The sequence below is a fragment of the Sebastes fasciatus genome, chromosome 9, assembly GCF_043250625.1.
Source record: "Sebastes fasciatus isolate fSebFas1 chromosome 9, fSebFas1.pri, whole genome shotgun sequence".
Lineage (NCBI taxonomy): Eukaryota > Metazoa > Chordata > Actinopteri > Perciformes > Sebastidae > Sebastes > Sebastes fasciatus.
In genome coordinates, this window is record NC_133803.1 from 35,551,127 (window position 1) to 35,567,183 (window position 16,057).

At 41.6% G+C, this 16,057-nt stretch overlaps 1 protein-coding gene across 5 annotated transcripts in view; it reads right to left on the reverse strand.

Annotated features, from left to right (window-relative positions):
• Positions 1–1,506: 1,506 nt before the first annotated feature.
• Positions 1,507–16,057, reverse strand: part of abch1 (ATP-binding cassette, sub-family H, member 1) — a 35,513-nt gene continuing 20,962 nt past the window's right edge. For all 5 annotated transcript variants that reach the window (XM_074647421.1, XM_074647420.1, XM_074647423.1 and 2 more), the window contains 14 exons: positions 13,744–13,818; positions 13,144–13,324; positions 12,718–12,814; positions 12,340–12,508; positions 11,311–11,411; positions 10,890–10,960; positions 10,538–10,587; positions 9,837–9,893; positions 9,597–9,667; positions 9,238–9,326; positions 7,562–7,665; positions 6,522–6,681; positions 5,069–5,173; positions 1,507–4,099 (listed from right to left, as the gene is read on the reverse strand). In XM_074647421.1, coding sequence (XP_074503522.1) covers positions 3,993–4,099; positions 5,069–5,173; positions 6,522–6,681; positions 7,562–7,665; positions 9,238–9,326; positions 9,597–9,667; positions 9,837–9,893; positions 10,538–10,587; positions 10,890–10,960; positions 11,311–11,411; positions 12,340–12,508; positions 12,718–12,814; positions 13,144–13,324; positions 13,744–13,818 — 1,437 coding nt within the window. In that variant the 3' untranslated portion in view covers positions 1,507–3,992. The remainder of the gene's footprint in view (positions 4,100–5,068; positions 5,174–6,521; positions 6,682–7,561; positions 7,666–9,237; positions 9,327–9,596; positions 9,668–9,836; positions 9,894–10,537; positions 10,588–10,889; positions 10,961–11,310; positions 11,412–12,339; positions 12,509–12,717; positions 12,815–13,143; positions 13,325–13,743; positions 13,819–16,057) is intronic.

Consider the following 16,057-nt stretch of genomic DNA (forward strand, 5'->3'; position numbering starts at 1 on the left):
CTGGCGAGACTCGCCGCCCAACGACCTGAACCAGAGGTCAGAGGTCAGCAACCTGCATCTCTTCAGCTCCTCTCCAGTGGCTCCAGTGGATTTAGTTTAGTTCAGAAAAAATATGAACGTAGTCAGCGGACAGGGACAAATAATTTTATGATCCCGTTTGAATTGCGCCATGAATCACACATCTGATGTTTGAATATTTACAGCTCTTACAGCACATGATAATAATAATAATAACTTTATTTATACAGCACCTTTCAAAACAAGGTTACAAAGTGCTTTACAAACACCCAGAACTTAAAATCTAAACAACATTAAATCATATAAATACACAATAAAATCAAAGATGATGAGAGAGATGAGCAGATCCTAATCCTAACACCGATTTAAGCATGATGCTTCCTGCCATTTGTACCCTTAGGCCCTGTTCACACCTGGTGTTAACATGCGTCCTCAGTGATCCAAGTACAGGTGTGAACGCACTCGAGACGCATTGAGATGTGATCTTTCAGACCTCATTCAGAGGTGGTCTGGGCCTCTTACGACCTCATTCTTTCAGCAGTGTGTAGTGAATGTGTCCTGGGACACATTAAGGACCGCCTACTCTACTGACGTCCTGCTGGGATCCGCCGGTCTCTGATCTCCTCATGTGAACAGACAGACAACTGAAAACACATCAGAAAAAATGACTGAAAAAAGACTGAAAAATGTGCAAAAAATATCTAAAAGAATTCTGAAAAATGTTGAAGAAAGGCTGATATAAAGGCCAAAAAATGTCTGAAAAAAAGACCGAAAAATGTGTGAAAATATGTCCAAAAAAAGGACAACAAATTCCCAAAACTGTCTGAAAAATGTGTTAAGAAATGTACGAAAAATGCACAATTTTTTTTCAAAAATTGTCCGAAAATATGCCTGCAAAATATCAGAAATTGAAAAAAAAAAATGCGAAAGGTGTCCGAAAAAAAAGTTTAAAAAATGTCCGTAAAAATCCGAAACATTTCCAAAATATTTCAGATAAAAAGGCAGACGCGAGCGCTTGTCTGCTTGGCAGCATGGAAACGGCTTATGTGCTCTGCTGTGTGTTACTGTCCGCCGGTACAATCACCTTTTATTTTGATGTTAATACAACGTACCAGAATTCATGAATATGTAGCATATTAATACTGACATGCCTGTAATATTACGTCCCAACGTCTGCTGAATCAGCCGTGTGTTCACTACGTGTTTATTAGCATATAGAGCGGGGGGGAAGTGAGATCAGATCACAGATGGCCACTAAGGAAGCATGATAATACCAGGTGTGAACAGACGTACTTAGAGCTGTCAGTGTGATCGGATCACTTAGGACGAATGATAATACCAGGTGTGAACGGAGCCAAAGACGCCATTGGAAGTACTTTAAAGTTTAGAATACAAATAGTATTCTAAACTTTAAAGTATACTTTAGTTTCACAGTGAAACACATTTCAATTTGAATCATGTTGAGATAAAATGAGATCTTCCTTCATTAGATAAAATGAGATATTGTATTTATTAGTCCCACAGTGGGAACAACATGTGTTATTGAACGTTAAGTCAGGTATAATGTACAGCGAGCCGCTCATCGTTGTGAAGTAAACCCTGACGGGGCGATGACACACCCTGAAGGAGTTTATTTCACAACAAAACATTTTTAAAAAAGCACAATATAATATCCATATAATCGTGCACCATTGTAACTTGTTTTATAAAAGCTGTATTATTGTGTTTCTGTCAGTATAAACAGAGCTACAGTAGATATACAGTATGTACAGTAGTTATCTCCTCACAGTCTGGCTCTCCTGTTTCTACCAAACAACACAACGGCCCTTCAAATGTGCGACGGGGACGTCGATGAATGAACAGCAGAGCAACAGAACAGGAAGTCTCTCCTAAAGATTCACAACAACGTTACCATCAGACCTCATCCAACGCAGACCAATCAGAGGCATCTACAGTCATTACTTATCCTGCTAACTCATCAGTACATAATATAATATCAGAGGCAGAGACAGACGGAGCATTCTCAACACATCTAGACGCAGCTCATGCTGGTTATACGTGTTCAGTCCTGAAGCAGCTGAAATGGGTAAAGCATGACGGGATAATGATGAAATGTTGGGATGTGTCAGGGCATGCATTAACATGAATGTAAACAGTTCTATGAGATTGGCACAACATGTGATGCTGAGTCATCACTGGTCTGTCCACGGTTCATTAGCTTTCTCTGAGAGGCAGCGAGGCGAGGCGGTGAATCCTTCAGTAAACTATTCCATTAAACTCTCTTTCTGCTGCTTCCATCTATACGTCCTGCTCGTCTGGTATAAATGTCTCTACTGCTTCTAACAACTGTGTGTCCTTCTCAAACATCTAAACTCCATGCTGCTTTATGTTTCTGTTTCTGGTGGAAGCTCTTTAGAACACCTCGGCCAGCAACTACACATGGAAATTGGCTAATTCTGGCATTTTTATACTAAGTGTATCTATTAATTTGCACTAACTCAGGGGTCAGCAACCTTTACTATCTAAAGAGACATTTTAGGCAAAAAAAAATAAGAAAGAATCTGTCCGGAGCCACAAAACATGTGATCATTGAGATGAAGGTAACACAGTTTATAGTGTAATGCAGTGAGGGCCCAAATGAGAGGCAGGACATTGAACAAACATCTGGCTGGAAGCTGCTGCTGTTGGCTATTCAGCAAATCCAGTGATCTTGTTCTGGAAATGTCTTTCAATATTACTTTTTTTTGTTGTGAAATCTGTCCATGCACTATTTAATTCTCTATTTTACTCCGAGACTTTTCCTTTTTGGGATTTAGAATCCATAGCTAGCCTATTGAGCACTGACGGTGACTCCAAACTACCACGACGTCTCCATGACGAGCTGAATCCAACACAGCATCACTGCTGTCTGTGTGCTTTCACTCCGTTATTGTTGGTGAAAGATTCAGAATCAAAGTATGAGAAACGTTTGTGTATAAAACAGGAGGTTGTTTTAGAGGGATGCAGACGGCTTGAACCTGACCTGTAGACGAGAACGGCCTCCACTCTGTCCAGCAAAGTGGAGAAAAAACCAACGATACAGAACCAGAACGTCCCCGTCACCAACATCACCAACATCACCAACATCACCAACATCAAACCCCTCAGGAGGTGCAGGCACAGAACACAAGTTATGGAGAACAACCAACCTGGACAGAGAACGACGACAGCGACGACGACGGTTTGCAGCTGAGCACCTGGTAACGGGACACATGAATGTGAACACAGACTTGAAAAGCAGCTGGAGGAGATGCCGTCGCTGTGGGAAGCCTGAACGGGTCAGAATGTCCTCGACAATATGAAGCACTTTAAAAACCTCCACTCTGGATTCCCAACACAACAACCCTCTCCTCAAGTTCTCTGCTTGTGAAGCAACCGCAAAAAAAATATAATACAAGTTTTCACATTTCTTGTTTTGTGCTGAGACTCCTTTTCACATATCATTTCTCTATAATGCAAATATAAAGTAGGCAACAAACAGTGTCTGGACAGAGACAGTGTCTGGACGGAGGCATCGTCCTACAGCTGTACTCGGTGTATTCACCTGCACATTAGCATTAAGAGCTAACAGAGGGATAACAGAAATAAGAACCCTGAGTTGGTGCATTCTGGAGGTGAAACACCTCAACCAGCTGCACATAGAAGTCAAACAAACTATCATGAATTATTTACACATATTGTGCACGTTCTGTACATGTTCAGTCTTTCACTCCCGCAGGCCGAAGCAGCGGCTGCAGGATCAGGATCAGGATCAGGCAGCTGACGTTGTGTTATGTGTGCTTTCTGTATGTGAGACAGATAATATGGAGCAGGGAGACTGACGATGCATCGACCACAGAGACATCCTCAGACAGGAGGATCAAGCTGAGTCGCCCGACGGCTCCGTCTCCACGCTGGAGAAGAAGAAGAAGGTCGTCTGAAGGGCGACGAGGCCGTCACGTCCTCAGCTTTAAGATGACCGTGGCCAGGATGAGGAAGAACGTGTTCCAGCCCAGGGTGACCGCGAAGCCTCGCCACACCATCATCCGAGACAGACCCCAACCTGTCGGAGAGCTTTATGGTTATATTCACTGTTCAGATACAGGAGGAGGAAATAAAATGCAGACTTAAAGAACAACAGTTGATGTAAAATAAGTTATCTAAGGGAGGAACAGGGGGACAGAGCTCGCCTCGCTCCGTCCAAAGATAAAAACATCCACCGATCAGCATCTCTGAAGCTCACTAATCAAACATTTAACTTTAACGTGAAGGAATCTGAAATATATTAAAAAAAAATTAAATAAAATGCATTTTAAAACATATAATACTATCAGAATACTACTACAAAATAAAATACCATACCTTCCCATCATTAAATGGGATTTAAAATAAGTTTGGGCTTTGCTGTAATATTTTTATTTTGAAACAAAAAAATGTTTGCATGCGCTGCTACACCGCCACGCAGCGGCTACACCGCCACGCAGCGGCTACACCGCCACGCAGCAGCTACGTAGTCGGGTAGTAGTGCGTGCAAACATCCACGACTAGTTACAAACTGAACTGTGATGACAAAGAAAGTAAACGGTAGGAGGGAGAAACAATGATGAAGGGTAGACACTGCACAAAGGAACTATTATTCTGGTTTTATGGAAGAGTTTAAGTGCCAGCTGTAGGTCTACCTCTCTGTACAGCGTGGTACAGCAAGTAATATTATTATTATTATTATTATTAGGACTAAATTAGCCTCCTGCGTGAACTGTGCATTGCTGACGAGGGAATGGCTCCTTTGACTTGTAATGGCGGGGGGAGCTCCGACTGTCGTCAGGTGTTACTGCTCGGAGCCGGTGAGGTCAAGAGAAGGAGAAACCACTATACCTTCCATCCCAGGACGCTGAGCTACACAGGATCCACAGCTGATTAATGATTTAGACCATCTGAGCCATGTGCATGCTGCGTCTGACCTGAACACACGCTAACGCTGACAGCGTGATGAAGCCGCTGGGTAGTTGTGTAACGTGTGCGTGTACATTACCTCTGTACATGATACAGCGGAGGGCTTCGGAGGCGTAGGTCTGAGGGAGAGCCAGGCTGACGTAGCGGAGAGGAAACGGGATACACTCCACAGGCCAGATGATACCTGAAGGACAGAGAGTTACACCTGCTGGTCAAATACTAACAATGAAGCTCATAAAGCATTTAAACCAGGGCCGTCAGTCCATCAATATATAATAATATATATAATATAATGTTGTATCTGTTCTAAATGAACCTTAAAGGGAGATTAGTCAAGTATTTAATACTATTATCAACATGGGAGTGGACTAATATGCTGCCAAAACTGCATGTGATGATCATAAAGTGGGCATGTCTGTAAAGGGGAGACTCGTGGGTACCCATAGAACCCATTTACATCCACTGATCTGGAGGTCAGAGGTCAAGGGACCCCTTTGAACATGAACATGACAGTTTTTCCTCTCCAACATTTAGTGTTAGTTTGGAGCGTTATTTAACCTCTTCATGACCAGCTAGTCTGACCTGGTTGGTACCGATGGATTCATCAGGTTCTCTAGTTTACTATGATACCAGGATCTTCACTCTAGCTTTAAAACTGAGTCTGCTACAACCTGAAAATCACAAGTTGTGTTAAAGAAATGAGTGGCGTTGCTATTGTGGCGTTAACAGCCCTGCTTTAAAGTCTCTCTGGTTTCTCTGCTGTTGTGATGAGAACAAAGCAGACAGGAAGTGAGGAAGTGGCAACGAAAAAACAACATGATATGAAGTTCAAAATTCAATCTGCCTGGAAAATAATCTCACCACAACAGCTGCTAAAGGTGTTCTTAACTGCTGTTTCAAAGGACGAGAATAAACTTTGAACCTCAGACAAAAGATTTCTGTGTAACTTTGAGAGAGAAGACGCTGCAGGACGCTGCAGGATGCTAGAGGATGCTACAGGATGCTGCAGGATGCTACAGGATGCTGTAGCATGCTGCAGGATGCTGCAGGATGCTAGAGGATGCTACAGGATGCTGTAGGATGCTGCAGGATGCTACAGGATGCTACAGGATGCTAGAGGACGCTGCAGGATGCTACAGGATGCTGTAGGATGCTGCAGGATGCTACAGGATGCTACAGGATGCTGCAGGACGCTACAGGATGCTACAGGATGCTAGAGGATGCTGCAGGATGCTGCAGGATGCTACAGGATGCTGCAGGATGCTGCAGGATGCTGCAGGATGCTACAGGATGCTGCAGGATGCTACAGGATGCTACAGGATGCTGTAGGATGCTGCAGGATGCTACAGGATGCTGTAGGATGCTGCAGGATGCTGCAGGATGCTACAGGATGCTAGAGGATGCTGCAGGATGCTGCAGGATGCTACAGGATGCTAGAGGATGCTGCAGGAAGCTGCAGGATGCTGCAGGAGGCTGCAGGATGCTGCAGGTGGTGTTTCACTGGAGGATGGACAGTAAAGGCGACGGCGTACCGCTGAGGATGAGATTGGGGTAGAAGATGCCCAGGGCGGCCTGGTTGGCGTTCTGCTCGTCGTCGATCGCGGCTGAGATGACGAGGCCGAACGAGATGCCGGTGATGCCCTGCAGCACGATCAGAACTATGACCAGCACCAAGGAGCCTTCGTTAGGAATCTGCAGAGAGAGAGAGAGAGTACTCCATATGGATTGGGATTTATTGTGATTGTTGTTAACTTCTTTAACACTAGACCATGTAGGGGAAAAGTTGAATTGACATATTTCAGACGTTTGTTTGAACATATTTCTGCCTTTTTTAGGTCTTTTTTTCGGACATATTTCGTCCTTTTTTGGTCACATGTCGGACATACTTAAGCATTTTTTCCGCCTTTTTTGGGCCATACTGTGTCAATGTGTGAACCCCAAAGTGTTTCCATCCTTTACTGGATGTGTAGTGTTTACCACGCTGGATTTAACATGGGAGGGTGCAGGTCGTATCCACGACGACCCTCCAACGTTTTACACTCTCTGAGGTTTGTTTTGGTTGACGGATACAGAACGGATATGACGTCACGTTACTCAGACTACCACAATAAAAGCGGTAACCTCCTTCTTCCTCCACATAGACTCAGATGAAGCAGATATATCCATTCTGACATTAAAACATCTGTTTAGAAATTGTACAAAATAATAATCGTGATACATACAGGAGGTGAATCTATTTTTTTCCCACCACTAACAAATACAGGAAATATGATCAGGTGTCACTTGATTATTAATTGACTGTGTTGTGGTCTCCAGAGTGAAACAGGATTGACCCTGTGGTCAGGTATCAGAAGAAGAGAAACACACACACGTATCTGTGTTTATATAATCAAACTATTCTTTACACCTTTGTTTCTAGCCATCATTTGATTGTTTTATTACTTATTCTATATTTTCCTGCTGTTACTTTCTTCCCTGCTGATCTTATTTTTGCTGCTGCGATGCCGACCCATCGACCAATCAGTGAGGTTTCATCTTATCTGATGAGTGTGTATCTGTCTGCGGGACGAACCTTGAAGACGAGCAGGATGAAGAGGAGCAGCAGGATGATCTGAACGCTGATGACGAACAGCTGAGAGAAGAGGTGAGCCAGCATCGTCTCCAGAGAGCTCACACCTGGACAGACAGAACAATAACGCATTATTATTATTCACTTATCCCAGAGGTCAGGGGTCAGAGGTCAGAGGTCAGCAACCTGCGTCTCTTCAGCTCCTCTCCAGTGGCTCTTTCTGGATCTTTATAAATAGAAATGAATAACTGTTTTTTTGTTTACATTTTCATTTTTATTTATCATTATTGTAGGTCTATGGTACGACGCTACGACAGAATATTAGAGCCACATTGAGGAAAATAAAAAATCTGAGATTTAGAGAATAAAGTCATAATATTACGAGAATAAATAAATAATAAATAAAATAAATTATATATATAAATATAAATTATAATATATATATATATATATATATATATTATAATATAAATAATAAAATAAAGTCATAGGTTTACAAGACAAAAAGTCATATTATTATGAGAATAAAGTCATAGTATTATAAAATTTTATGCGTTATTTTGTTTTTTTCTCGTAAAGTTATGACTTTATTCTGGAAATCTCAGATTGTTGTTTTTTGGCTCCAGACAGATTTCTTTTTTCTTTTGATAGTAAAGGTTGCTGACGCATGACTTATACACTCTGTCCACATTTTAATAATTATAAAAAATACAATTCACAGCTTCCTGTTAAGTTATTTATCGGTTTAAAGCTACACAGTTAATATTAAAAAGCAAAACAACTCCCTTCACATTCTGTTCTGATCATGTTGCTCCCCCTGCTGGTCACACCTCAGATTACACTTGAATGATGCATTGATTCGATCAATATTAAAGGGACTGTATGTAACTTTTTACCCACATAAACAGTGTGAGCAGGTTGTAACCTAACAAATGAGACCTTCAGCGACTTTCTGGGTTTCCTCTCTCAGCCTGTAGAAGTTTTTCATGTGATGAACCCGGCCTGTTTATACCGGGAAAATCCATCGGATGTGACGTCATGCACGCCTCGAGAGAGCCTTGATTTTCAGCTCCGCTTACAGGACTAACAGCGTGCAGCCACAGCTTACATTTGGTTAGAGGTGGAGTCCATTAACGGCAATGAACGACCAGCCGCCACCTCAACTCAGACTCCAACACAAACTCCACGGAAGCACAAAAACAACAAAGTTCTATCTGGTGAAGCTCGTCTGTAAAACAGGAAGGCGACCGCCGTCGGGAGAAAACTAGGATCAACATCGGCCCGGCCTTCGATTCATGGAGGGACCTTCGTTCACGAGCAACAGGACGCTGACTTAACGCTTAACGCTCAACGCTGTCGTTGACTTAACGGACACAGGTGAAGCTGTTAACAAGACGTTATTATACATATATACATTTAAACAATATTTCAGATGGATTAAATATCTATCACGAACACATCATCGCCTTCAGTCGAAGGATTTAAATGAATTTAAAGATTCAGAGCAAATGTTTTATTTATTCATTTGATTTATTTATTTGACCTTTATTTGACCAGATGATGAACTGAGAGACGATTCTCATTTACCATGACGACCTGGGACGCAGCTTTTGGGACGCAGCTTTTGGGACGCAGCTTTTGTGTTTGTGTAGGAGGAGCAGTGTGAACTTTGACCTCACCTGCGACCCAGCACCGGTCCAAAAGGCCCTCCTTCCTCTCCAGGACGAAGGAGAGAGCCGTCAGGCCCACGGCCAGGTAGAAGGTGATACTGGAAGAGGAAGAGGAAGAGGAGGAGGAGGAGGAGGAGGAGGAGGAGGAGGAGGAGGAGGAAGAGGAGGAAGTTAAACGGCAGCAGGTTGTCGTGAAGGTAAAGAAGACTGCGTTGCTAGGAGGGTTGCCGGTTCAATCAATAAAACCTTGTTCAACTTCTCTAATTCTGTTTGGTAATAACATAATAACATAATAACATAATAATAATAATAATAATAATAATTATAATTATAATAATTATAATATAACAACAGTTGATATCACTGACCTGAGAATGGCTCCGGGCGTCACAAACGTAGTGAAGTCTGTGTTTGAGCTGCCGTAAACCGGCTCTTCAAACTGCAGGACGACACAAACAAATGATTAGAACTGACTTTATGAATCAGTCCGTTAACACATGCAGCGTTCAGAGTGTATTATATTTCTGTATTGTCGTCAGCTTGTTTACAAAGTAGTGTTTTTTATGTGTTTCTGTTTTGTTATTACGCTCATTTATTTCTTCTTCTACCTTTATTGGCAGCGCCACCAGGTACGACATACTGCCCAACTTATTCTCCACAAAAGCCTGCGAATAGACGACACAGTAATAAACTTTAAACACATTTAGTATAGTAATATATAGTGAATAAGAAGAATAAACTTCATTTATACAGCACTCTTCAAAACTAATAAAGTCCTATACATATGTTAATAATAATAATAATAATAATAAAAAGATAATGATAATAATGTTGATCATAAAATAATGATAATAATAAACTTTATTTATACAGCACTTTAGATAGCTACACTTAAATAAAACACTTAAGATAGATAATTAAAAATAATATAAAAATTAAATGGAATAAAATACCCAACAATAATAATAATAATAATAATAATAATAATAATAATAATAATGATGATGGTGAAATAAACATCAGAGATCCTTTGCTACAAGCAGAAACTGCAGGAGCAACTTAGGACATGGTGTTGCACGTCCTCCTCTAAATAACATTCATTGGTGGCAAGGTGGTCAGAGCATTCACATTGCTGGGAACCCTTTTGATCATAAAATAATAATAATAATAAACTTTATTTATAAATAAATAAAGTTTAAATAAATAAAAGGATGTGTTGAATGATTTCTGATTGTATCTCTCAACATCTGGATATTTGCACGAGGCTCCAGCTGACGAAGCAAACAGATGAAAACATATTAATTAATACCTGGAAGGCCTCGTGGAGTTTCTTCTGCAGCATAACGGCAACCTGTCGATCTAAAAACAGAAACAGCAGACTCACAGTCCAGGATATCTGGGTCATGTTCACTATATTTTCTACATGCATAGTGCATGTTAATCCTCACAATGTTATGAAATAGGCAGATGTGAAGAATTTAAATTCAATTGAATCCACAAAAAGCACATCCACATGCTAGAACATCACTTCAGTTATAAACTTCTTTAAATTGCACCGAGGAGTTTATTGCCATGCGTTGTAGTGACAGTTGTTCAATGCAGTTGTAATGAAATTGACCCATTTCAGTAAAAACTAAAACTAAAACTCTGATAAATCTTACTCGTGAGGTCCAGCCAGACGTGAACTGATCCTCCATCAACCACCTCTCTGGAAACCTGCCGCTGCATCATCCTGTAACATCAGGGACATCATCTGAACATCTGTTTATAACATTCAGCAACAAACTGGAATACAAACAAAAACAAAACGGGACGAGAAGATGAAGATTTAGATTCTCTGCATATCGTCTCCAAGTCATCTGCACATCTGGAACGGTAATAATGATTACGTCATTCACAAGTCACTCGGCGTGCAATAAGAACAATAATCAGAACGCCGCCATGTCGTCTGTCCTGACTGCAACGTAAACACATCTGTGTAGATACGCGACGCTCAGAGCTGGTGACGGGACGTAGAATAAAGAGCGAGAACAAATAACACACAGGACTTTAAACCAGGAGACCAACATCTGGTCCGCTCACCTCTTGGTCAGGTAGCTGGTGAAGTTCTTGCCGAAGCCGATGACGCCCCAGTACTCTCCGTTATAGATCCCATCGAAAGCATCCGAATGGGACACGGGCACCTACGGATCAATAAAGAACAATAAACATCTATATATATATATATATATAGATTTATATACTAGGGGTGGAACGGTTCACAAAGCTCACGGTTGGGTTCATATCACGGTTTGGGGTTCGGTTCGGTTCATTTCTGTTCCAGCGAGGAGGTCGTGTTCTGATTTCAACAGGCTTTTCATTTATTTGACAAAAATAAGTTAACAAATGTTTTCCTTAACAAAAATATGGGTTCCATAAGGAACATCAACTCTTCTTCATCGTCAAATCTTAATTGAAAGAATAAGTCTTCTACAGTCATTAGTGCAAACAAAACATGCAGCTTTGTTATTTTCATATAAATATGATGTCATTATAGAATAAGGCCATCAACGTATTTGAAGCACAAGCTCAACCAGAACTAACCGCGACTAGAGAACCGCGACTAGAGAACCGAACGGTTTGGATTTTTTACCTGAACCGTTCCATCCCTAATATATTAGAACCGTTTGGTTCTCTAGTCACGGTTCTCTAATATATATATATATATACTCTATATATATATACATAATAGTTATTATCTGTTTATTGAGCAGCTTGATGAGAGCGGTGTGTGTGTGTGTTTTAGTGTTTTCTACGGTACGTTGAACGGTTGTGGTTCACTGGTTTCCTAGATAATGAAAGTCTCGTGTTTGTTCTGCTGTCAACAGAAGTGAAGTTAAATATAACATCTGGAGAGACGCCTGTGACTTCCTCTCTGGAACCGTTTCAGAGAGCAACAGTATCTGTGACCGTCTGACTGATGTCTGAAGTTACAATCTGAAAATAAATGTGATCAGCTGCTGCAGAGCAGAAATACAGAAACGAGTCCTTCCACTTCCTCTCTGGTTGTGACACATGAACACGAGAACCGGCGGGTGTGATCACGCCTGATGAGTATTAATAAATGAATACCTGGTGCACGCTGGCGTTGTCCAGGAAGGAGAGCAGCGATAGGCTGTAAGAGGAGGGCGAGGTCTCGTTGTTCACCACGGCGACCTGGATCCCATTTGGGTCTCCTCCGATACACAAACAGATCAGAGAGACCTGGATGACGGGCAGCAGGAACTGGAAACACAACGAGCTGCAGAACGCAGCAACGAGGGATTCACACATAATCACTGCTATGATATTCATTACTACATATTACTATTAAAAGTGACATTAGTTGGTTGGTAGCAGTCTGAGCATGTCCTGTAGGGGATGTATGGAGCACTAATTGTGTTTCTTAACAGTAGATATACTGCACGTGTCCAAGACATATTTCCTTCTGGACAACAAAGTCGGACGTACCCCGGCATCCTCTTCATCCGCACCATGGTTTTAATCATCAGGGCGGCGATGTTTCTCCACTTGGGCAGAACGTGTCTGGCTCGAACCTTCCAGTCCGCTGAACACACACAAACACACACAAACACACACCCTGAAAGCTCACTATTTACATCGTTATTTTTATTTTCAGATACTAAAAGGTTCATTCAGCCCACTGCTGTCTGCGTTTCCATAACGTCTAATGACCTGTGAAGATCAGGATCATTAGACGTATGAAACAGCAACATGACGTGAGACGATGGCTGCTGCTGGTCACAGCGGTAAACTCAGTCTGCAGCCTGACGTTCAGCGTTCACGTTGAAATGAAATAATGGTTAGGTCTCGTCTCACTGTGACGACGTTTACCGCTGCATGTATTTACATTTATTACAAGCTTAAAACTAGTACCTGAATATTTGGGAAGTTCCTCTGCAGCTCCCGGTCCGACCTCGAGGATCGGCCGACTCTCGTCCCGCCCGCTCTCGAAGGATTGGCTGTTCTCCAGCGGCGCGCCCGGCGGACTGGACCCCTGTTTGGAGCCGAGCTGGTCCGACGTCTGGCACAGCTGCAGGAAGGCGTGCTCCAGAGTCTGCAGCAGAACGGTAACGTGGGTGAAGAGCGGTTTCATTCTCACCTGCGTACATCTGTAGTAGTATTCATGTCAACTTTAAATCTAGACTTTGTTCATTGCTTCTAATTAAACTGCTTCCTCTCATTTAGGCCGGGTTTGTTTCAGCTTTAACCCTTTCATTGGTCTTATTCTGCTTTAATATAAAGCACCTTGACTTGTTTATGAGATGCGTTAGCTACAGTAGATAACGCTGCCTTGCTTTGTGGTCCCCTGAACAACCTCCCCGCCGCCGCCCTGACTACCAGCATCCCCGGGTGTCCATGCACCCCATGAGGGTGTCCATGCACCCCATGAGGGTGTCCATGCACCCCATGAGGGTGTCCATGCACCCCATGAGGGTGTCCATGCACCCCATGAGGGTGTTAACGAGGACTCACCGTGGCACTGTGCTGTTTCATGACGGCGTCTGGAGGTCCTTCAGCCAGCAGACGGCCGTTCCTCATGAGACCCACCTGGAGAAAAGACAGGATGTTTGTTCAGTAAAGGTTTTATTTATGGATGATATTCTTGTCTATCTGCAGAATGTGGACGTTTTTTCATGTTTGTTTCTGGATAAGACAAACTTAAAGTCACCAACGGCACAAAAACCCCACAAGTATTATATCTTTATGTCCAGACTCGGAGCAGAATAGAAAAGCTTCTTAAACAGCATTTTAAACCAAATGGGACAATAGTTTCTCCAGTGAAACCCAAACTGATGAAGTTCTCTCAGGGACACATCACGTGTTCTAAACGGAGCAGGAAACAGTCAAATGATCACTCTGTGAATGTTGATTCACAAAAACGTTTAAAAGCATTTTTCACAATCACATGAATGAGCAGAGTACCGCTGTCTGCAGGTTCTTCATACTTTATACTAGGGATGCACCGATACCGATACCAGTATCAGGTATCGGGCCCGATACTGTGCTCATGTACTCGTACTCGAAAAACAGCTCCGATACAACGGCACCGATACCACTTTACAGCCGCGTGACGTTAACCTCTCGTCACCATCTTTCAGGTCCTCATGTATCGGCGAGTACCCAAAAGTAAGTACTTGTAATCGGCCTGAAAAAAAGGTAGTATCGGTGTATCCCTACTTTATACGTATTGTTCGTGTTCTCATTTCAGGTTTGCATCAGCAGATAATCCCCAAATCAGTATGAGATAAACCACAAGTGGATCCTCACAATGAGAAGTACACTTCAAGTTTATTTGATGAAGTAAACTTAAGTATAGTTCAAGTATAATCCCAGGTATACTTTATGTGAAAAGTAAACTAATATCAAAGTACTAGTAGTATACTTGTAAGTGTACTACTTCAATACTTCTTGGGACTGAATTGGCCCACTGTTTAGTTCATAAACTTTAAATATAAGAGTAGTAAACTTTGAGTACACAACTAGTTTACATCCAAGTTGTATCTTGCACTGCAAATATAATATGAATTTAAAGGTATACTGTTAGTTCACTAGTTATATAACTGACTTACTGAAAGTACACTTTAAAGTATACTCTCAGTAAACTACTAGTTTAATAGTTTTCAAGTTTACTTGTGAGTTTTCTTTAAGTGAACTTATAGTACTCAGACAAATATACTTGTCTGTATACTTGTCGGTATAAGCCACGTTCACTTAGACTTCTCTGTATAGTTGCTAATCTAAGCCAAGTGTACTTCAGTGTAATGTTGTTAAGTGTATCTCTGATGAGAACATAAAAAGTAATCTGAACTCATACTTTCTTATTGTCAGTTTAAAGAAGTAAACTAACAGCACGTGAGTGAACGTGCACACAGAGCTGCGGTCCGGAGGTCACACATTAGTGTTTGTTCAGTTAAAATATTTTCTATCTGAAACCAGCAGACACGTTTTCTTTGAAAAACATTTTATTTTCGTCTCCCAGCAGATGACATGAGGTGGACGGGTGATGGTGGGAGATTATTGAACCACTAAAGAGAAGTGAAAGTTTAGCTTCTGCAACGCTGAGACAACAAAACGACTCTGGTGTAACTCTCACTGTGTAATGTCATTCTTCCACTGGTACAATCATGTTAATAGTCTGGTAATAATCAATTCTGTTTATATTGTTCCTATTTTTATATTTCCTTCTATTTAAATTGTTCATATCTTGTTTTGCTTGTTTTACTGTTGTATCTTGCTGTTTGTTTTTTACTGATGCTTCTTGTTTCTGCACTATACTGTATATATCCTCTTTGATGCTGTCCACTGTAACTTCCCCACCGTGGGACTAATAAAGGAAGATCTGATCTCTTATCTTGTATTAGTTAAATCTGTTTCACCTCTGCCTGTTTCCTTAAGTTCATTATGAATGCACAGAAAATAAAGGCCATATAATCTTACAGGAATAGTTTGATATTTGGGGAAATACACTTATTCTCTTCCTCGACAAGAGTCAGATGAGAAGATGGAAACCACTGTCATGTCTTCATGTGAAGTATGGAGCTACATTTCAAATAAAAAATGACTTGATGACCCGCTCACACTTTTCTCTGCTTTAATAGTCTGTAAGTATGGAGCTACAGCCGAGTCACCTTGCACGGCAGCTGGATTCTCACGATGTCATGAGATCCTGTGAGAATTGCTGGATCACATATCACATGAAGATCTACCTTAGCTGCGGTCAAAAAGTCAAAAAATGACGTCCTAACGTCTTTTCCTAACCACACCCAACCAAGCAGCCAGACCACGG